This window comes from Pelecanus crispus, chromosome 26 (assembly GCF_030463565.1).
Source record: "Pelecanus crispus isolate bPelCri1 chromosome 26, bPelCri1.pri, whole genome shotgun sequence".
NCBI classification, from domain to species: domain Eukaryota; kingdom Metazoa; phylum Chordata; class Aves; order Pelecaniformes; family Pelecanidae; genus Pelecanus; species Pelecanus crispus.
Genome location: NC_134668.1, coordinates 564,657 through 586,615, shown reverse-complemented (window position 1 = coordinate 586,615; position 21,959 = coordinate 564,657). Strand labels below are relative to the sequence as shown.

Genomic DNA, 21,959 nt, shown 5'->3' with positions numbered 1-21,959 from the left:
GCATAAATCTTCTGAGTTGATATCTTGTACTCACATAAACAGAGCTTCTTTCATTGACTGCTCAAACTTCCCAGCTTTTCACTATGACTTCAATAAACTGCATTGAAAGTACATGGTTTGTCTCTGATTTTTTCCATAGATGGTATTTAAAGAAATTACAGAATGGGTGAAGAAGTGCTCTTTCACAGTCGATGGGGGGAAGAAGGGACCAAACAGATCTTTTGATTCTCTTTAGGTAGTTTGGAGCACGGTGGGACTCAGATGCTGGGAGAGTCCAGCGGTGTTCATTCTGTTTTATTTACGTCCTTATATCACATCACCTATAAGACATTTTATAGCCCAGGTAACAACTGATGTCAAAGATTGCCAGCAACCCCCAAAATAGTTCTGAGCACTGTAAGATGTCCTCTACAACAAGTCTGCCAGCCTGCAGCATCATTCATCGCTGCAACCTCAGAACAACCTCTTTGTTTGATCCTTGAATGTCACAGCAGTTGAATGAAGTCAGATGCCAATGCTGATCTGGGCTTAAGGGGTTTGTAATCAGGGCTATGCTCTGCCAGTCATATGTATTTCAGACATAAAACCCTTTGCTTCAGTGGCATTAGGGCTGATGAAGTGTGACATTTGCCCTGTATGACTTAAAAGGCAATGGGATAAGTTATGAGATCTGTTGGCCATAACAAGGTGGGATCGACTTTGTCTTAGTTTTGAAGTCTCCCACATAGAGCTCAACATGTGAGCGGGTTGCTGGGGGCTCATTTCATGGAAAGGAACCAACATTTCCATGGGGTGATTCATCTGACCAAACACAGGCGCCTAATTTAGTATGAAATGCATCAAGCTGTAGACTCTACTCACTGCACCAATTAGGTCTCTCCTGGCTCTGCAGGCAGCCCAGGGCAGGAGTACTGGAGCAAATGGAGACATCACCATGCGAGACGCCTGCGTGTTACTCAGACGAATACACCCTGCCTGTCATCCGCTGGATTTGCAGACGCTATTATCACAGTGAATTTCTCTGTCTCCAGCACATGAAGAATTACAGGTCACACGGCACCACTAATCTCCCCGCTCTCACAGGGCAAAATTCTAATTGCAACCTAAAAAAAGTGAATATTAAAGACTGACGCAAGGAAGAAGATAAGCACCTTTGGGGAAGAGCATGAGATGTAATTTTTATGCTAAGAGTAGAAACTGCCTCATCTAACTTTGACCATCTGCATGTCAGACTCCAGTTAGGTGAGGTGGACAGTCCTCCACCTGAGCCCCAATCTCAGATGAGGAAATCCAGTTCAGCAGTTTATCTAACTTTTAGATGAGATGGAGCCTATCTAGGTGGGTAATATTGCTTCTGAGCTTAATGCATTCACCACTTGCAAATGTAATTTGGAAAGAAGGCAAGCCCAATGCCTAGAGTCCCTGCTGAGCCATTAGGCAGCTCCAGTTAATTGCCTGAACATCAGCGATTCCCTGTGTGGTTTCAAGACATCACTCTGGGCCACAGGCAGGTGGCATGCACAGGACGGCTGTCCAGGAACCGCTGTGGCTCCAAGTTTGGGTCTTCCTTGTGGCTATGAAGAGGCATGGCCATCCCTTCGCAATTCATAGTCAGAACAACTTGGCTTGGCTTTGTTTCAGAGGCCACTTCTTGTTGGGCTTTGCTGTTGCTGAAAAAGACAGTTGCTTGAGAAAGAGGAGGTGGAGAAAGCCACAGCTTTGGGACTGGGGGTTAGTCCTCACCAGCTGCTGCTGGTTGACTCAACCAGTTGGTCCTGCCCTTGCTTGCTCTCCCTCCATGGCCCGGTGAAACAGGAACTGGGTTTGCATGACATTCCCAGCCTTGAAGGGGTGAAAGCCCAGCAAGACCTAGGTTTTCGAGAGCTTTCCCCTCCTGACAATTAAAGTTGGGACAGCAAGGTGTCCCCAGATAAGAGCAGACACAAGCCTGGGCTGTCGGTTGCAGTGCCTCATTCTCTTGCTTCAGGGGTGAACTGCAGACAGGAGTCTAAAATAGCTTCCTAACATTAGCAAGGGTGACTTCTCCCATCCCAACCGAGGAAGCAGTAGGCGACTGCCTAATTTCAGTGGGAGAATAATTATCTTTTAGTGGACTGAATAATAGAGAGAAGAAAGGAAGATGATACCACCTCTTCCAAAACAAGGGCAGCTCCTTTCCTCCTCATGTTTGAGCCAACACCCAAATATTCTTAGCTATAATTTTAGCAAACCAAAGAGGAAAATGAAGGCTGCATTTATATTTTTCTCTGTGGCTACAGCTGAATGGGCTAGCTCTTAAGATTTTGTCACAGCAGCAAAAGGAAAAGGTTCATCTCAAATGATTTTCAACTATTCATTAAAGCTTGTATTACAAGCTCAGGAACACTTCCTGGTAAGTGATTGCTATTTTTCCTTCCCACATTCTTTTTTTTTAAATCTTGAGGATTGTTTAGACTTCTTTTTTTCTCTTCTTTCTAATAACAATTATCTTAAATAAACAGTTGTTTTAAGTTGGGGAACTGGATTTTCTGTCAGTTAAAAATAACCAGAGAAAACTGATAATTGAGAAATGTTTCCATTCAGTTCTTTTAGTAAAAATATTAATAATTTAAAAATACCATTCCAGTAATTTTATTCTATGCAATATTTTTGTTTTGATGTTTTGGCTGACCAGTACAAGTACTCCAAGCCAAAGCCTACCATGGCCAAGGAGATGAAGAAGAAAGTGGGAAGCAGCAAAGCAATCGAGACTAAATGCATGGTCCAGGTCTTGTCCTTCATCCATGGGGACAGATGGGCAACTTGGAGGGTGCCCCCCCAAAAACCAAACATGTCTTGGGTGTGTTGCAAAAACAGCAGTATAAGACAGGGGTGACGCTACTCCTGTGTCGGGCAACCTCCTGCAAATATTTCACCGCCCTTTATAACCTGCATTTTCTATTTCAACCATGCTGTCCAGGGTGGAATACTTCTGCCATAAATTCACTTTCAAAAAAGACAGCCTTATCACACTGACCCACTCACCCTGAACTTAATTTATAGAGTAGAAAGGGTGGCTCACCTTCTCCTAAAGCATCTCTCTGCACTAAATACAGCAAGACAAGAGCGTGAAAAGAGGAGGAAGAGGTGGGACTCTTACAGGAACAGAGAGAAAGTAATCTCCATGAAAGTCATCTCCACAGCGTGTCCCTGCAGTACAAGGCAGAAGAGACGGCACAACCACAGCAATCAACTCAAAGAACACACTTCGCAGTAAATATTTGAACTGGCAATTAACCGAGTGGAATACATTAAACGAGGAAATGTTCTCTGAGCCAAGGTTGTAATTTAAGCTTTTTCACTTGCTCATTATTCTCTGTGCATGTGACATAGTTACTATAATGTTTTTTCAAGTCAAGACCAGATACTAATTACCACTAGCCAAACAAAACCATGCAGGCTCAAAAACATCTCATCCAACCATGCCCAACATAAGAGATAGTTTCAAAGTCTGCCACTAGACGGGCTCTTTCCCTTCCTGCTCTGCCCCTCCCCTGCAGGGAAGGTGCCTTTTTCTTCTCTCCCTACCTGGAATGAGCTAAACATGCAGTCTCTGCAGTCTAGCATTGGACAATGGATCTCTGTTTTTGCCTTTGCTGCTGCTTGTGAGCTAAAAAGGCTTCAAACTCATCCAGCCCTTGAATCAGTAGCAACTGCAAGAAATTTGAACAGCTTTGCTGGAACAAGAACCAGTTCTGGTCTCTGCAAGTCTGTGGAGACCTTGATGGTGGACCACACACAGGATGCAGCAAGGGTGGCACAAGAGGTGGAAGTACGTACCATAGTCTTGGCTTTAAAGATCTCAGAGATTGCAGGAGCCCCGGTCAGTGCAGAAGGTTTGGCGTTTATAGCAGCAGAGAAGCTTGCGGGATGAATCATGGTGATGCTGAGCCCGGTCCCACTCATTCTGCAAGCAGTGAAAACAGCCAAAGCATCAGCATAGATGAAAGCTCACAGCAATGGTACAGCTCTGGGGCTGAATCATCCGGGACTATGAAATACATAGATAAAGAAATCTCAGGAGCAAATCTGCCTGCTTTGCTGATAAGGTAGAAGAAGGAATTTTGCTTTATTCTGTGGTGATTTCCTTACAAAGCCAAACTGGGACGTCCCCAGCCACATCAGAAAGATATGGTTTGGAATATCCCACTTAAAGAAAAAACAAAAAAGAGAACTTGTTTAATTTCAGCTTTTTATCCTAGGTGTTAAAAAAAAGTTTAACTAGGTCAGAATTTCCTGGAGGACAGAAGTTGCATTTTTGTGGTCTGAAAGCAGACGTAGATTTATTGCATCTTTTACCATTACTCAGGGAATTATTATCAGGGATCATTTGCTTTTTTTTTCTTTTTTTTTCCCCTGCAGATATCCAATTTTCAAGCTATGTATCCAGCACCCAGAAAGCACAGTAAGCACAGTGGGTTTATTTCCCCTTTCTGACCCCTGGACCAAATGAGATGGCCTAGCCCTTTTCCTGATACGTTGCTTTCTGTTCTTTAATGAACCATTTACTATAATCATGACTATATTATTATTACTACTAGCACACAGGGTAGGCAGCCAAGTGGGGTGTCTCGTGGCTGCACAGATGGGAAATCTGAGGCTGCATTTTCACCCCTGCATCCACAGCCCGAGGAAGTGGATAGACACTTTGCACGGCAGGTGGGAACAAATGATACCCAAAGAGCCTGCCACAAAGCAGATTGTGGATAAATACAGGTAAGAAATTAGCCAGTAATTAGTTCCTCCTGTCAACACTCATCCCTTGCAGCCAGACGGCCCCACAACCACATTATATTCAAAAGCAAGTTGTTTCTTGTGATGTGGTCAATATTACTAACGGGAGGGAGAGGGAAGCTTCTAGTCAGAGATCTCACTTGAAAAGGGATGGATCGGGGTAGGAGTAAGATATTCTGGGCTTGTCGTCCAGGCTCAGCATGTGGGTGGAGGATTCTCCACCTCCTTGGGTACAAGCAATATAGGATCGTGTTGGATCTTTCTCACCTCTGCTTAATACAACTTCTTTCCTCTTAAGACGATTTTAATGGAAAACCATCAGGGTTTTTTTAGATGTTTCAACTAAGCTGCACTAGAACAAAGTGAATTTTGGACCTTTCTGCTTGGTGGCCAAACCAAGTATCTGGGTAAATTCTGAGCTGGCTGCCCCCAAGAGGTTTTTTCTGCCTTTGGTCAGGATTTCAAGGTTTCTCTTCTACATCAATAAAACCTCTTCAGGAGGTCTACTCTTCTCAGAACACCAGCCAGCACATTTAACTTTCCTTCTCCACTTTTTATAGGCTTGTGTCATTGAGGTGGCTCGAGGAAAATCCTAACCGCAGACAACATGATCTGCAAGTCTGCTTAGAATAAATGAAGGGAACCCAAACCCAAACCAGCCATGCGAACCGACTGGCTAGTTGTGTGTGAACTGCTCGGTGTCTGCATGTGGCTGGTCCTGTGTTGGCTGCTGGGGAGCTGGACGGTGCACGACAGAGCTGTGGGGCAGGGTGGATTTGTTGAGGCAGGAGCTGGAATTGCTGAGATGTGTTTTCGAAGAGGTAGCAATTCTTCCCTTTCTGTCCACAGGGAAATGCAGGTTATGTTGCTTTCCTGGAAACACCCTCATCTTTAGCACAGCCCAGTTTAGCGTAGACAGAGTTGGGTTTCGGAGCTGGACCTATCCAACGTATTCACTAATAGGGCTTATGTGCTAGTTGCATACGGGAGCAAAAATTCCACTGATATTCTTCAGGGTTCAGGTGTTACCTACACGGGGAATCCTCTGTCTATACCCAACGGTCATTGGCTATGGTCCAGTTCAGTGGGTGGATTTATTTTTTCAGGCTTGGTATATTCCTCTGTGATGAATCACTCCAGGTCAGATTTTAGCTGCAGGATGAAGACTCCCATTATACAATTAGTTCTGCATTTCCCCAAAAGTGATGCAAATGAGGGGGAATTGCTCTGGACTGCAACTTTTTTGCAACCTTTAGGCACAAGCATTGCGAAACCTCCGTCACTGTGAAAATGGACAACTGATGGGAGATGGGCACCATCAGAAACCCCAGCACTGAACAGAGCTCAGAGCAGACATCAAAGCTTTGTGCCATAAATGAAGGACACATCAGCTACTGAATACCATTGCACAAGTGCAACCCCCAGCTCTGGAGGAGCCCAGACGTTGACCTAGGACAGTGTATTAAACAGGATCTCTGCTAGCTTTCTTGAAATGGGCTATTTTGTACAACACAAATTAAATTAACAACGTTATTATGTGAAGAAAGCAGGCAGATGGAAGGGTAAAGCATAAAAACCTTTTACATTTTAAGGTGCTCTTTCAGTTCTGGGGTCAAGGAAAAAGGAGAAACTGAGAAACAGGGTCTTGAACACTCAGCATCCGAGACCTCCGGCTTTGGAGATGAGACCATGAGCTTGCCCTGCAGTGCTCTGCTTGCGACAGTGATGAAGTGTTTGGGTGGGAAGGAGGTGCTAAAGTTCTGCAGAGCAACTGGCAATTATGTCAAACCCAGTAGCAATCTCATAAGCAACTGGTTCGCTTTATCGTATACTCTTGGAGTAACTTGAAAGAAGCCACTCAAAGGGAGTATGACGCTTTGGGGACAGTGCACCCTGAGTGTTTGTCAGTCCTAATTGAAATGAGGACAATGAAGCCACAGTTGTCATGCTCAGTAATTAAAGGGAAAGTAAAGCCACCTATCCGTCCTTTGACAGGTAGCCTGTCTGCAGACGGGTATTTGCGATGCTGAGCAGCGTGGTGACAGCATTTGCAAAAATGCCTGGGAGAAAAAACATGAAATGCTCTCTACATTAAGCCAAGGAGGAGCTGGAAGACCAGGTGTGCAATTATTAGGATGGCTTGAACACCAAGCTGGCTTTTGGTCACTGAGATTTCCACATGCAAGCCATTTCTGGATGGAAAAAAGAGGCAGGTGCTTAACACTTCCTGGTATCACATGCAGCACCCAGCAGGCAGATTACCCCACAGAATAGTCAAGGAGAAAAAGCAACCACATAATGACAAGAACAAAGAGAATAACAAGGCTACACACTGATGCGTAGATGTTGCGTCAAGAAATTACACCGGAGTTCCCCAAATGAATCTCCTCAGCATGTGCATCCCACTGAGCGGAGGAGGAAGATGTGTGCCTGCTTCACTCGGGATCACCTGGGTGTAGAGTTAAGAGTAGCTGTTAAATGAAATCATGAATTTATAAGATCCCACTCAGTGCAGGTTCTTCTGAAAGTTGCAGATTTGCCTAATAATGTATTTCCTTTTATCCTCCAACAGAGCATGGCCAGGGAGTCCTGTCGGCCCAGCTATGAAAAATGTATGATTCACGGGAAGATTTTCTCTTTTCGATTTCTCTGTGCCGTTTCTGGCTTTCTTTTCCAGTTACTCAGCGCTGGGTTTTCTTGCAGTGGAGGTTCCCAAGTCTGGTGCAATGGACGGTGATAGCGGCCCAGTTGGATTTCAAAATCAGTATGGGCACATCTCTGGCCATGGAAACAGGAGATTTAGGTCAAGTGAAGGAATCCACCTCAGAAACACAGTGAAATCAAAGTGTGGCTTTGCATCTCTGAAGGCACAGTGATGTTGCACACTGCAGGATATATAGCTGCAGCAGAGAAGTGTTTAGCTTTGGGATGAGGGATTACCAGTCCAGAGGTATAATCATTACCGTTGCTTGCCTTTATCTCCCTGAATGTGTGGTTTGCTAGCAATTCAGAGAGTTAATCTCTGGAAATGGAGGTTACAACCCTGTAGGCTTGCTGAGCTGGGGAAATAAAGACTGTGGTGCCCAATGTTTCAGCTTGGCTGCCCTCCAGGGCAGATAGCACTGGGGCTTTAGGTAACCTTGGAGCAGCTGTTTCTGAATATTAGGGCTCTGATGAATAGAAGTTGGCTGCAAATTCCTCTAGGACAAATACTGCTCTTTATCTCTAGTTAACCTGGTGGAGACAACCATAATACAGAGCTTATGCACCCAGCCACCACCTCTGGAGTGATACATTGTGAGTTTTTTGCGTGTTGGTGGCAAAATGAATCACGAAAGTGACTCCAAACATTCATTAAGATAATAGGTATGTCCTCTAGAAACTGTGCCTTCTGTAATCTCCTTAATCTGCATGCCCATCTGGAAAGCTTAATGAATAGGTGCTCATAAACACAGCATTGTTATTTCTCCTGGTTTGTATTTGTCCTTTTATTTTGCTGAGGCTGGTAGCTGTGGACAGATACCACCTCTGCTCTTGGATCATGCCTCCATGGCCCTGCAAAGTGTGACTCCTTGTCTCCAGGTTCTCCTGCACTGGTGACACTAGAAAACAATCTTTTGCTTGATGATACCAAGCTCTCTCGTTGACTATTCATGGAGCCCATGCCTCTAGCTTCAACTTGCTGACTAGTTTTTAGGTAGCTGAATTCAGGCAAGAGGACTCCCACGCTAGAAGTGTTCTTATTCTTTTATGTTATTTTGCCTGCTAAGTCATTTTTACAAGGCTGGTAATAGGGTTTGCTCTCTACTGAACATCTCTCCTTGTCCCTCTCTGCAGAGTGATGCTTTTTAATTCAACATGGCATACAGAGATTGTATTGCTGATGAAAGCTCTGTGTTCTCTGCTCTGCTGCCAATAAACTGCATGTAATGTTTATGCATTGTGTCTACTTCACTTTTTTTTTTTAAAGAAGCCTGTTTGCAAAATTAACTCTATTACATTAACCACACACACTGAACAGCTACTTTCTATGGTCATTATGCACTCGTGCACACAGACACACATGGATTTACAGACCTATTGATGGGAACTAGCTGAAATTCAGTGGCTGAATTTCACTCCTCCCACACTCTCCCCTTTCACTCAGCTGCTGGAGGGCATCTCTGGAGTCCCTGGTTGGCTTAGTGCATGAAGAAACATGCTTTCGGGTTAAAAAAGTCTGTATCATAGAAGAGAAGAGACAACTGTCCTGTGAACCAGCACAGCAGTATTTCCAACCTCAAAATCTGATGTGGGTCTCATGGCTGCTTTTTACAAGGATCGCCCACCTTTCCCCAGAAAAAACACTTCCAGTGCAAACCTCGTGCCCTTACCTTGGCACGCAGTTGCTCTGCCTCTGCAGTGGCAATTCCCAGTGCTTAGTCCTGGCTGTTGTGCTTTCATCATGACACCCCATACCAATTCCACCCCATTACTCAGAGCCCTAATAGTCCATCGGGCCCCGAGTGTTAGCACAAAGTTGGTCAGATGATGCAAAAGTGCCTTACAAATTCCTATGCAAAGGAGGAATGTTACAAAGGAAGGGGGTGGACACCCGTGGTGTTTGGTACGAAACCTATTTGTCTCTTGCAAAATAAGATGGTAAAGAAGAACTATGAAGGAGAGTTTATTGGCTTAGGTCACCTGGTAACACCATTGAAACAGAGATTTTAAAAATCCAAACAGGCTGCCTTGTGCTGCTGCTGACACCCTGCCTACTGCGGTCAAACATCCAGAAGTAACAGAAGCTCTGTCTGGAAGATGCACGTAGCTCTGCATCCAACACCCAGGTTTTCCATCACACGAATAAAGAACTGCCCAGAATACGACACAGTTGCCCTGAATGAAGCACCTGGATTTGCCGTCAGGGCACCAAGCGTGGCCAGTGCATCACAGTGGACACAGGCAGGGCAATCATCCAGCTCTGGCGAGCAGGTAGATCTCCATGTTCCTTACATGAGACATCGCCTTTGGGAACTATACTCTTTTCTGCTTAGCTACTGCCATGATACCCCGACATCTTCTCACCAGTACTGGTGATGTGACTGACGTTGGTCACCCCCAGTTTATTATTGTCCAGCAGAAAGCCTGCAGAAGGAGGGTAAAGGTTTTGGCAAGGTCTTATCTGGAAGCACTGCAAATGGTGTATACGGGCAGCGACCACTGATACTCCAGGAATGGCCTGGAAGGAACCTCAGGAATTATCTTGTCCATCTTTTTGCCCCAAAGCAGCATAAAAGCTACATAATGGCTAGGAACAAGCCAGGCTGAGGGTGAACAGATGCTGTGGAGCAAGGTTACGGGGAGGAAAGCAAGGTGCCTAGTGGCGATGGAAGGATCCCAGACCATCATCTCTACCCTGGTCCCCACAAATCCACCATCTGCTTTGATGTGGGAGCAGAATCAAGTTGCAGTTAAGAGACCAGGAACAGCCACCTTTGGAGGGCTGGACCAGCAAAACCAAAGGGAGATGTCCCAGGGGCCTCATTAGCCATTTTAATGGTGACTTCGCGGTCCCTTTTGCAAGGAGCCACAAAAACTGCCCAGCCTGCAGGGAGGGAGGGAGACCACAGCCAAGCCCTGCCAACTCTGTTTTCTCAGGAGAGGGTCTTAAAAAGCAGTTTTCCTCTCTGGAAGAAAGCAGGCTTGGATGCTGGGTTGTTACGGCTGGAATCATAACAGGAGGTTGGAAAAACCCCTAGGCTCTCCCTATCTGCATGGATGGCTTAACAGGTCCCAATTTAGTAAGGTGCTTAAGCAGAATTAATTTATCCTAATGCATCTGGGTACATGTAAATCTCAAAGGCATAAGTCTCATGGAAGCCACCACAGTTCAAGACATATTTAGGGCCAAGGACCTCAGGGGTTTCCCTGGTAAATCTGGGTGTAAGCTGCTGCTTTAAAGCTTTGCTGAATCCCATCAGCCTGAAAACAGCAGTTTCATCTCTTCCTTATAAAGGGGAAGGTTAGTCCCTTTCTACAGCTCTTCAAACGTTATCTGATGTGCAATCAAACAGGACAAACCACGGAGACAAAAAGAAGGTCTCTACGAAGAAGTCATTTGCATCTGACTTGAGCCAGTGCTGTGCAAGTGTGTGGCCAATGAAATAAAAGCGATTGCAATCCTTCTCTTCAGAAGACCAAATCACATCAGAGTGCTTCCTCCTTTGAAGTTGATGTAACCTGTGCTCAGGGCTTCCACCATGTGACTGCGAACCGGCTTTGTGAAAGCTCAGCAGATGGAAACCACAAGCGCTGCCCTGAACTGTCTCTCTCTGATGTGCAAGGCTGGGCACCTGGAAGAAGCCACTTCTTAGGGCTGTGAGGAGGAGCCAAAGGTTGAAGCACAGGTTTGTTGCTTTCGATCCACGGGGAAACAGCCTGGCAGCACGTCATACGTAAGAAGGGATCTCAGGGCTCGCAGCTGGTGGAGGAATGTGGATGGTTGGCCCATGAGCGTCATTTTCCCTGCTTTCCAACAAAACCAGGGGCTTGGAGGGTCTACAGCCCCCAAATGGTGCCTGTATCACCCACGAGGCACAAGGCACTCTACGGTGGGCAGCCAAGCAGAGATATGGAAGAAAGCAGGGACCTGATCCGAACCAGATCCAGGTTTCTCCCAGCTGGAAAAACCGGCAAGTCACTACCCTCAAGGATGAAGGGCCGTGTCTTTCTTGCCATGAAAAGGAGCTGGAGTCTCTCTCTGTGCTCCTGCTGGATGGGAGAGCTCGGAGCAGGGGCTGCATCCCAGTATCTCTGGTCACCATCCCTGATGCCTCGTCTCTGCCCCACCGCAGCTGCATCAAGCCAGCGTGCAGGGCTCAGTCACGCAGAAAGCAGGACCACAGCCAGTTGTGCCACTGATGGCCGGGCTTCTCCCTGTTTTTCAGCTTGCCCATGGTTACGCCCACCTAAAAGAGTTCATGAAAGTCATGTTGCATGGACCTACCTAAAGGCTAAGTGTGCTTTAGCCCATCCATGAATGCCCTATTCCTAGGTAGTGCTCCAGGTTTGGCTTCAGACCACGCACCCAGTTGTCCTCCACGCTGCTTGCACCAACGCTTCAGCACAAAATAAAATAAACTTCCAAAATAATTCTCCCTTTCACTTACTAGCAAGAGGTCCCAGTGTTTGGATTACCTTGGGCAGAATGACATGAAGGATGCAGTGCCCAAAAGCTCGTCTGCTTTCTCCAACTATCTCAATCTCACGAACGAAAGTACATCTCACTGCAAGACGTGCATCCTAATATACTCGGGCCAATGGAGCTACAACGGAACTACTGCATGATTATAATTGCATATATTATTTTATAGTTCATTTCAACCCACCATGAGATCTGTAAAAAACCAGGAAGATCTTTACCTAGAGAGACTCCATAAATATTCTAAATCACCATAAATCCTTTGCATTATTTTTAATTCAAGACAACCTATTTCAAGTTAACAATAGCATTGACTAGGAATCCTCCCAGAACCAGTTAATTTTGCCCCAGCAAAGATGCAAAGACTTCTTAGGGCAAGCCATGCAATCACTTGTGATTCTGTGATTAGACCCCTTTGTTAAGGCAAAAAAGGAACTTTATTTGTTTCCAAGCAAATTCAAAAATCTTTTTAAGAATTTTAATTAAGACGGTACGGCACCTTCTCATTAACAGATATTACTAGAATAATTTAATGTCAAATAGGTGTGTCACAGGAATACAAGGAAAAAAGTTCACTCCGGCTAACATTTCTCAACCTGTTTGTAACACTTTGCTTCACTTCTTTGTTGCATCTCCAGCTATCGTTTGCATGAATTCGCCGTGTGCGCCAGTCACATCACACCCAGATACTAAACACAATTATCACCTTCCCTAGGCACATAATTCGGCAATAAATCGCTGTCTGCAGCGAAGCGTTGCCCAGAAATGCCCTGCCTTCAATTCCAAATATTCTAAGGGGCACATGGAGCCCCGCTGGACCAGCGCCTCGGCTTCATGTGCATGAACCCCCAATTTGCCAGAGCATCGTCCCCATGACCGAACTCGTCCTCGGCACCATCTTGCGCAGTTCAGGCTCCGTTGATAAGGAAACTGCCAAGCCATCCTGCTCCGCTTACCAGCACGCGAGCTGGCAAACACGGCTGCAACCGAATTGCCTATGAGAGCCGTAGCCATACCCATGAGAGGAAGAAATGAATGCTTACAAGAACGCTCCCGACAACGTCAGTGCCGTGCTTCGGCAGACATGCCTTCCTTCTCCCCTGTCACCACACGTCATTGCTCAAGAGCCAGCCCTGAGCTGGCGCGAGACCCTGGAAGAGGCGGCATTGCCACGACATTTTTGCAGGAGGTCCTGAAACATAATTAAACGCTGTGGTGAAACCGAACCGTAAACAAGCCATGAATAAAAACCCCTTGAATTATTTTGCTAAACTATAATTACACAATAAGGAAGCAGATTAATTAAGTAAAATATAAGTCCTGAAACTGAAGCTTGCAAGCAAAGCAGTTTATTTTAATTTCCACATTATTTCGTATGAGATAGAAGTGTTTGCTGTGGGTTTAAAATGTTGGAAGCCATTCCTTGCTGCCAGGCAGACCAAACCCAGTGGATAAATTAAATTTTTGCATCTCAGGCACCTCCTGAAATGTATATAAGGAGAAGGGCTCTGCCTCAGAGAAGCTAAAGGAGATCTCCTTCTTTCACTCCCTGCTCCTCTCTTGCTCTTTTGCTTTGCCGTTACCACTTCACCTCCCATCTCCCCCAGCCACCATGAGTCGACAGTGCTACACCTCCAGCTCTCTCCTGGGAAGACGGGGCTTTTCCTCCGCATCCGCCGTCTGCGGCCTCGGCAGGGGCAACAGCAGCTCAGCATCCGTCTGCCAGCCGGTGGGACGGAGATGTGGAATCGGTGGCTTCAGCAGCCGGAGCGTCTGCGACCTGGGGAGAGGGCAAAGGATTTCCTTCGGCGGGAGCTGCCGCAGCGGGGTCTACGGCGGCGCCGGCGTCGGACGTTGTGGCGTGGCTTACGGCGGAGGCCGCTTTGGCGTGGGCACGGTCGTGGGGTTTGGTAACTGCGGAAGCTACGGGGGCCTGGGCAGCTACAGAGGTCTTGGGGATGGCGTGGCTATCGGAGGCTACGGCGGCGGCATCGGCATCAACCTCGGCGGAGGTAGATCTGAAGGGATTCGGGGCGTCAGCATCCACCCAGAGCTCCTCAAGCCCCTCTGTGTGGGGGTCGACCCTGAGGAGTGCCAAGTGCGGACCCACGAGAAAGAGCAGATCAAGAACCTCAACAACCAGTTCGCCTGCTTCATCGACAAGGTGAGACCCCGCTTCCCTCTGCGCAGGCTGTTTGTCTCATGTCTCTAGGCTCTGACGGAGGGATTGTCTCTAGAGAGACAATGTTGGTAGCTATTTCTCCCGGCACCCTGATATTGTAAACATTTCTGATAGAACATGGTGGTCCTGACCTGGAGACTGTTTGGATTTAAGCCTTGCACCAAGGCAACCGCACCAGTATTTTACCTTTGATGGCTGCCAATCTGCTAAATAGCTAACTCAGGAGTGGCTCCAGGGATACAGTAAATCAAAACCTTTGAGAGACGGGATGGAGACACGGAAATGTAAAAAGGCAGAATAGGAAGTTTTATTACAAATGTATAATCTGACATTGCTATCACACCTCTATAAACTCCAAAGGACTTTTGCATTTGTAAAATAGCTTGTGTGCTTCATCAAGGAGATGGAGAAGGATAGATGTCTAGTTAAAATGAGATGAACAATTTTAACTTCTCTGTCCCTCACTCTGTGAATGAAATAATTTGGTGATTTCCTAAACAGATGTAATTTATCATTGTTTTCTTAGGTAAGCCTAAGGGTTTCCATTACAGCACAGGATAATGATTATTCAAATGGCAGAGAAACCTTTGCTCTGTTTGATCTTGATTTTTCCTTGTGAGTTGTTCTGCAGCTGGAAAAACCAAACCCACGTAAAAGCAGCAACTCCGCTTCCTCCCATTTGAAAAATGACTTATTCATGATCCATAAAGGTTCTCAAGTACTAGAGAGCTCTTTAATCTAGAAGTGACAGGCATGATAAATATCCGTGGTTAGAGTTTAAATCAGATGCATTCAAATGAGATCCTGGATGGAGCGTTTAGTGCCTTGAAAGCCTCATTAATGTACTCAGCCCATCGGGGAGGCAGTGGATCCTCCGTCAGCCAGCTGTCGCGGGGGAAGGGGTGGTGTTTGGCTGAACTGAGCTTTGGTCAGACAGTGATTGCCCTCAACACAGAGCAAACGCACCAGTGCTGTTCAGCCTGTGGTACGAGTCCTGGGTGGGACCAGGTTTAGCTCAGGGAAGATGCTGCTCTCACTCAGGCTGCTCAGAAATCGGCACTTAACCATTTGCATTTCTGATTTTATTTTTACTTTTTCCTTTTGGAAGTGGAGAAACCCAAAGCACCTTTGCCGGGGACAAGAGGGCGTTGCATGACTCTCGCATCTCTTGCTTCCCCAGGTCCGGCTGCTGGAGCAGCAGAACAAGGTGCTGACCACCAAGTGGGAGCTGCTGCAGCAGTATGTCCTCCCAGCTTCCAGGAGAAACCTGGAGCCCGTTTTCGAGAACTTCATCTGCAACCTGAGGAAGCAGCTGGAGTGTGTGCTGGGGGAGCGAGAGAGGCTGGAAAACGAGGAGCGGTGCCTCAGGGACCTGGTTCAAGAGTACAAGTGCAAGTAAGTAGTACGTAGAGAGAAGCTGCAGAGCGGGGTGCTTGCTGGCCTGAGTGGCGTTTCTGAGCGTAAAGCCAATGCAATTGCACTGGATGGGCCCAAAAACTGGGGCACAGGGAGGGGAGCAAGGCAGGGCACACCAGTGCTGGGCTGGTTTCCTGTACTGGGGTCCCACTGCTGTACCTCAGATGCTGGTGATGGACTGGGAGAGCTCTTCAACCACAGTGTTTCCTTAGGGAGAGGGACAGGGAACCACTTTTCCTCTCCCTAACGCTCCTGCACACCACTGTGGTTTGCCATATCAAATCTCCCACACCGTCTGCGCCTGTGGCTCCCCCAAAGCTCGTGTCCCCGTTGCCATCCATTCCCACAAAACCCTCAGCCTATTTGTCTCCACCCCATGCTTAATCCACGTCGTCTCCTTTGGGGTTCAGTCTCTCTTCCCAGAGGGAATGTGGGAATGGTTTTTTTAATCCAAGCGGCAGATATTCCTTAATAGCTCCCTGTGTGCTCTGCTAAGCCATGAACCAGGACACTTGGTGGCTGGTGGTATACAGCACAGGATAAAAGAGTAATCCTTTCTCCAGAGATCTTACAGGCAAGCCCCTCAGATGTTTTTTCTTGCTGAGCCACCACCAAGGAGGTCAGACTCACAGAATCATCGAATCATCTTGTGAAAGTTCTTCTAGGTCCCAATTACTTGGCCATTATGCACCGGCTTTCCTTCCCATTTCACCTGGCAGTTTCAAAGGTTGCTCAAGCTCCTGACCTCCCTTGGGGCATTTTGGCCACAGTCTCCCCATAAACACTCAGAGCAGTGTCCTGGATGCTTCAGAAAAACATCACATAAAGCAGCAGGGCTAGAAGCAGCAATCCAAGCCTTCAGCTGAGGTACAGGGGTTTGCATTTCTAGTGGTTTGGCCTGATTTACTGCCATGTCACTCCAGCCACTGCTACTGCTGGCGTGGACTATTTAAAACTGCTGAACAAAGCCCAGTGGGGAGGAAAGAAATAACAACAAAGCAAAAATCAAAAAGGAGGTACAAAGGGAATAGGGAGAGGCCCTGGTTTTAATCACACTTCCCATGTTCTGCATTGGCTGCTTGGGTAGTGGGGACCCAGCTTCCCACCCCTCTCCTTTCCTCCTGCAGATATGAAGATGAGATCAACAAGCGCACGGCTGCGGAGAATGAGTTTGTGGTCCTCAAGAAGGTGAGTCACACCAGGGACAACGCCGGGGAGACCAGCTGAGAGCGGCAGGCGCGTGGGCAAAACATGGGCATGGGGCCAGGGAGAGAAATGGGGAGTCCTGGCACCATGACACTGCCTGAGTCCTCGTCGGGCAGCCCCAAAATAGAGGCAACCCAATGAATTTGGAGAACCCCTATCAGGTTGTAAGCACATAGACCGCAAACCCAGATAGTCTTAAGGTCTGGAAATAGTGAGGTTTCTTCCAGATCTAACAAAAACCATGGGCTTTGCCACAGTTCTTGTTTCTTCACCTCTTTTCACCGAATATGTGGTCTCTCTCCAGGATGTGGACTGTCTCTACCTGACCAAGGAGGAGCTGGAGGTGAGAGTAGGCCTCCTGCGGCAGCAGCTGGAGTTCCTGAAGTGCATCTACGCCGAGGTAAGAGCTCCTGGCTCCCTGTCTGCTGCCCCAGGGACAATGCATCATCTCTTGCCCCCCCGAGCTCTTACACCAAAACTAAATGCAGGGAAAGGTGTCTTTTCTGAAAATCCTGAAATTGCATCCCAAAAATCTATATCGCTTTATATGTATTTGATAACAACACTATTGCACACACTTTGGGAAGGCAAAGGGCGTTCTTGGCTGTCTCCTATACTGCTGGCTGCAAAGGGAGGGATCTTTTGCATGAAAAAGCCCCTAAAATTCTAATCCAAAGCATCCCTGGGAACCACTGAAACATCTCACGCTTCAAAACCCAAGTATTTTTAGCACTTCACTTTTCAAGCTACATTAGTCAAAATATTTTGGTGAAAGTAACACTTTTGTCTAAAACGTAGCAAGTTTTTAACAAAACACACAGGGGACTCTTTGTATTTGCACCTTTTCTAGCCAAGCACCTCCCAGCAGTCTGTAGGCAATGGGGCCCAAAGCACTTGCCCCTGAGGGATTCACAGCTCAAAAAACTACTAATGCAGCCAGAAATGCCGAGTTACAATGAAGCGAGTTGCTACACCAGGATTCCCCACCCTTCCTTAGGGAACTGCATGTAGCAATCCCATCTTGTGCCACCAAAACAGGTCCCAGCTTCCAGTTCTTGCTGGAAACCCATCACCCACCTGAAGAACCCCATGCTTTAGGTGGGCGTTAATGGGAGAACATCCCTCAACCCTCCACTTTCTCACCAGACCCCCTTTGCCACGGGTACCTGCATGCCGGGGTTGGGCTGGTTGAGGGAAGGGGACTGATGTGCGATGAATCTTGCAGGAGAGAGCTCAGCTGGATTGCCAGCTGTGCGACACCTCTGTCATCGTGCAAATGGACAACAGCCGGGACCTGGACATGGAGGGCATCATCAAAAGTGTTGAGTGCTGCTATGAGGAGATTGCCCAGAAGAGCAAGGCTGAAGTGGAGGCTTTCTACCAAACCAGAGTGAGTATTCACGCCACCAGCAGAGAAGGCAATGAAATCCCTTGGCCAACAAAACTCTGAGGACCATTTGTGTCCTCCATGACACAGCTTAAACCCACCCCACAGTGTGCATTGCCACTTTTGCTAAAGAAAGTAATGCCAAAGTTTGCTAAAGAAAGATAAAGTAACGCCAAAAACCTCCCCCAACCTTAAAACTGTGGTTTAAGACTTTTCTGTAAAAACAGAGTACAGCAGATTACAGTGTTGCTTCAGAGAGGTCTCCTCTGTGCACACCCATCAGGAACACCATCCCTTTCCCAACGGGCAAATGCTCAGGACCTACCTGGGACTGTCGCCTTGCCTGGGCTGAGGTCATGTCTGGGTGCTTCCCCGGGAGCACCGATGTCAGTGCGGCTCCGGAGAGTCACCACCTTCCCTGGAAGGGGCGATTCGGGCGCGTTAACGTCATCCTCTTCCCGCGCAATAGCTGGAGGAGCTCCACAGCAGCAGAGGCAAGTTCTGCGACGACCTGAGAAACAACCAGAGTGAGATAGCCGAGCTGAACCGGATGATCCAGAAGCTGCAGTGCGAGTCGGATAATGTGAAGAAACAGGTAGGACGAAGGGTTGAATGCTGCATGGGCAGCCGGGTGTGCAACTTCTCCAGCAAAGGGCTTCATCCTCACCAGTGCCCACCCTGCTGAGCTGCAGAGAACCCTCCCAGCCCAGCTTAAGCCTGTATCTGTAGCTTCTCATCTGCTGTTGATTCACAAAGAAGCAGATTTATTTCTCACTTAGCAAATAAGCAGAAGCCAGTTGGATTGGCTGTAACAGAAACACTGTTTGCTGTACGCTTCCTACCAGGGTGCAGACAACAGGTCCCCTCCCCTTCATCCCAAACAGCTTGGCCATCACATGTGTCCAGCCTACATCTAGGCTCTCTGGCAGTTCCTAGCTGAGAAACAAGGGGATACGCGAGCAACCCTCTGAAGATGCCTCTCAGTATCACCACTGGCCACCCTCTTGCCTGTTACTCTCCACAGATCGCAGCTCTGCAGACAGCCATCTGCGATGCTGAGCAGCGGGGCGACTGCGCCCTCAAAGATGCCCGGCAGAAGCTGATCGACCTGCAGACTGCACTGCAGCAAGCCAAGGACAAGATGGCATGCTTGCTGAGAGACTACCAGGAGCTGCTGAACGTCAAACTAGCCCTGGACATTGAGATTGCCACTTACAGGACACTGCTGGAAGGAGAAGAGAGCAGGTAGGCGCATCCCTGGCTGCACCTTGTAACGATAGCTGGCAAAACCCAACAGGAGGAGAGGCAGTGAGAAATGCTGGGTGGAGGCAGCTCCCATGGGTGCAGAGGGGAGCATCATCCCTTTTCTATCCCCATGGGTGCAGAGGGGAGCATCATCCCTTTTCTCTCCTCATGGGTGCAGAGGGGAGCATTGCCCCTGTTTCCTCCTCATCCTCCCAGGGCAGCTGGCTCGCAGCGCACCGAGCATGCTGCAGTCAGATCCCCTGCCTGCAGTACAAAAAGAGGATGGGATATGAAGATGTCTGTGGGATTTGGGGATCCAACTCCACAGTGCTTCAGTAGGCAATTTGGACCAGCACCTCAGACCTGGGTGCACAGAAAAGCTGAAGTACCTGCAGGGTTCCTAAGGAGGCAATGGCTGGGCAGCACCTCTCTTTGCTTGTGTATTTGAGAAGTATTTCCCTAAATACATCTTTGAGACATTTCTTTTCTTAACAGGATATGTACTGGCAACCCTGTGAGTGTAGGTAAGCTAACGAAGCATTCCCTAATTTCCTTGCAAGTCTTTTAAGCTTATAAGTTTCCTTATAAGCTGGGTTTTAAGCTGCTCTGGGAGTGACTGAGCCTGTTTTTCTCCCATAGCTGTGGTCAGTGGTGGTGGCACCGTCGGGGAGTGCCGATCCCTATCTGGAATTGGAGGCAAATGCACCGTCAAGACAGGAGGGGCCGGAGCAGGGTTAGGGGTGATCTCCTCCTTTGGCGTCGGCGGTGCCGGCTTTAGCACCCGGAGCGTAGATTGCCTCCCCAGGGTGGGGGGCGGATTTGGGGCAAGGAGCGCGGTCAGCTGCGTGGGGCGAGAAGTCATCTCCGGTGCGGACGGGGTGCAGTGCGCCACTGCTGTGGGCAACCTGGGGAACGTTGTGTGCGCTGGCATGGAGCAGTGCAGCCCGGGAACTGTCATCATTCCCGGGGCAGGGGTCTGTGGCACCGGGAACAGGTACAGCACAGCTGTGCGCGTGGTCAGAACAACCCGGTAGAAACCGGAGGGCAACAACACATATTTTAAAATAATCAGCATTTCTGCAATAAAACAGTATTCCCCTTCCTTCTGACAGCTATAGGGATCACACAACCATGCGCTGCCATGTCCACACAATTAGGCTAGTTGCTCTGCCAAAAACTCTTTGCATGATCAAAACCCACCTTCTCTTGCATGTCCTTTTTGGGGGAAACTTACCCCCACGGTCTCAGCCAGGTGAGATTTTCATTTCAGAGAGTCAATACCTGTCTTCATACATCATCTTGGCTCTTAAATCAGTCTTCTCTGCTTGACCCCTTTTCAGCAGGGATTTTCTTTCCCTAATGCAGCTATTGCAAAAGGATGAAAAATTTGGTCATCCCAACTTCAGAAAGAGAAGCCACATTTTAATTGTCCAAGATGGAGCTGCAGCTATTATTTAACTTCTTTAATGACAGAAGAAAAATCCAATTTTCCCTGTTTACGAGAGGGTTGGTAATGCTTATGTAAATTGGTCCAAGTTGCTACACCAGGTTTGGTAGAGCAGATTTTAATTACACACCGACGAGCACCTTATATTTCTGTAGTTAAATGCATGCGTTGTTTTTCCTGTGTGTGTACTAGATAGACAGATTTAATGCTTTTAATGTGTAAGTGAACAGAGTTGATTATCCTTCGCTTACTCCAAACTTTCAGCTGTACCTTCAATAAACTACATGCATAATTCATGCTTTGCTTTGTGCATTTTATTTCCCTGCCTGATATTACAAAAGCATAGATATTTTCTCAAACCGGACTCTCCAAATGGGCAGGGTTGGTAGCTCGCAAGAAGTGGAGTTTTAACAAAGTGTTTCTGAGACTTTGTCTGCTCTCCTTCCTGATGCACTTTTGCATACCTTTATTCCATCCAGCGATGAGTTTGGCCACAAGGAAGTCTGGAAACGCAGTGTAAACCAGGATATTTAACTGCTCGTGGGATGTGCAGCTCACTTGGGATCTCTCACACTGTCTGGGATCTCTGGAGGCAGAACAAAAAAGCAGCCAGGCCCTTGTTTAAAGCAATCAGTGAGAACCAGCTCAGGTAGTAACAAAAAGAAAATAATCCCACACCCCACCCCTGAAACCCTCTCACAAGAGTAGGCTAATTTTAAAAGAAAGCAAGAGAAAAGTGTACTTTCCCAAAATGCAGCATCAGGGCCTTTCTTCCTCAAACGCCCCACCTTCCTTAAAACACATGAACTTACACGCAGAGCAGAGTCGGTAGGATGTGCCTGGACGTCCCCCTCCAACATCCCTTGCAGGGAGGGGAAAACCCTCTCCCATCATTTTAGGAGACTGGATTTAGGTGAGATCAGGCTGCCCCCTCCGTTTTCTCTGTGAGGGTCCCCACTTTCCAAGGGATGGTGACCCCCTGGAAGGTCTCTGTAAGATGGCTGGGAAGGGCCTGCCACGGTGGCACTCATCACAGCTGGATGCACAGCTGGATGCCGCGAAAACCATCTGGCCTTGCCAGCCTCCTTCCTTCCACAGCTCGCCTGGGCGCAGCCAAAAG

At 47.6% G+C, this 21,959-nt stretch overlaps 1 protein-coding gene across 1 annotated transcript; it reads left to right on the top strand.

Moving 5' to 3' along the window:
- Positions 1 to 13,568: 13,568 nt before the first annotated feature.
- Positions 13,569 to 20,426, top strand: LOC104037900 (keratin, type II cytoskeletal 4). The gene is made up of 9 exons (XM_009492109.2): positions 13,569 to 14,120; positions 15,319 to 15,533; positions 16,682 to 16,742; positions 17,065 to 17,160; positions 17,986 to 18,150; positions 18,617 to 18,742; positions 19,172 to 19,392; positions 19,888 to 19,916; positions 20,032 to 20,426. Exons 1-9 carry the CDS (start codon positions 13,569 to 13,571, stop codon positions 20,424 to 20,426), a joined length of 1,860 nt encoding a protein of 619 aa, XP_009490384.2.
- The last annotated feature ends 1,533 nt before the right edge of the window (positions 20,427 to 21,959 follow it).

Excerpts from the sequence above, each read along its gene's own strand:
- LOC104037900 (XM_009492109.2), top strand. The coding sequence starts at position 13,569 with ATGAGTCGACAGTGCTACACCTCCAGCTCTCTCCTGGGAAGACGGGGC. Across the intron at positions 16,743-17,064 it reads AGTTTGTGGTCCTCAAGAAG|GATGTGGACTGTCTCTACCT; the intron begins GTGAGTCACACC and ends GTCTCTCTCCAG. Across the intron at positions 19,917-20,031 it reads TGGCAACCCTGTGAGTGTAG|CTGTGGTCAGTGGTGGTGGC; the intron begins GTAAGCTAACGA and ends TTTCTCCCATAG.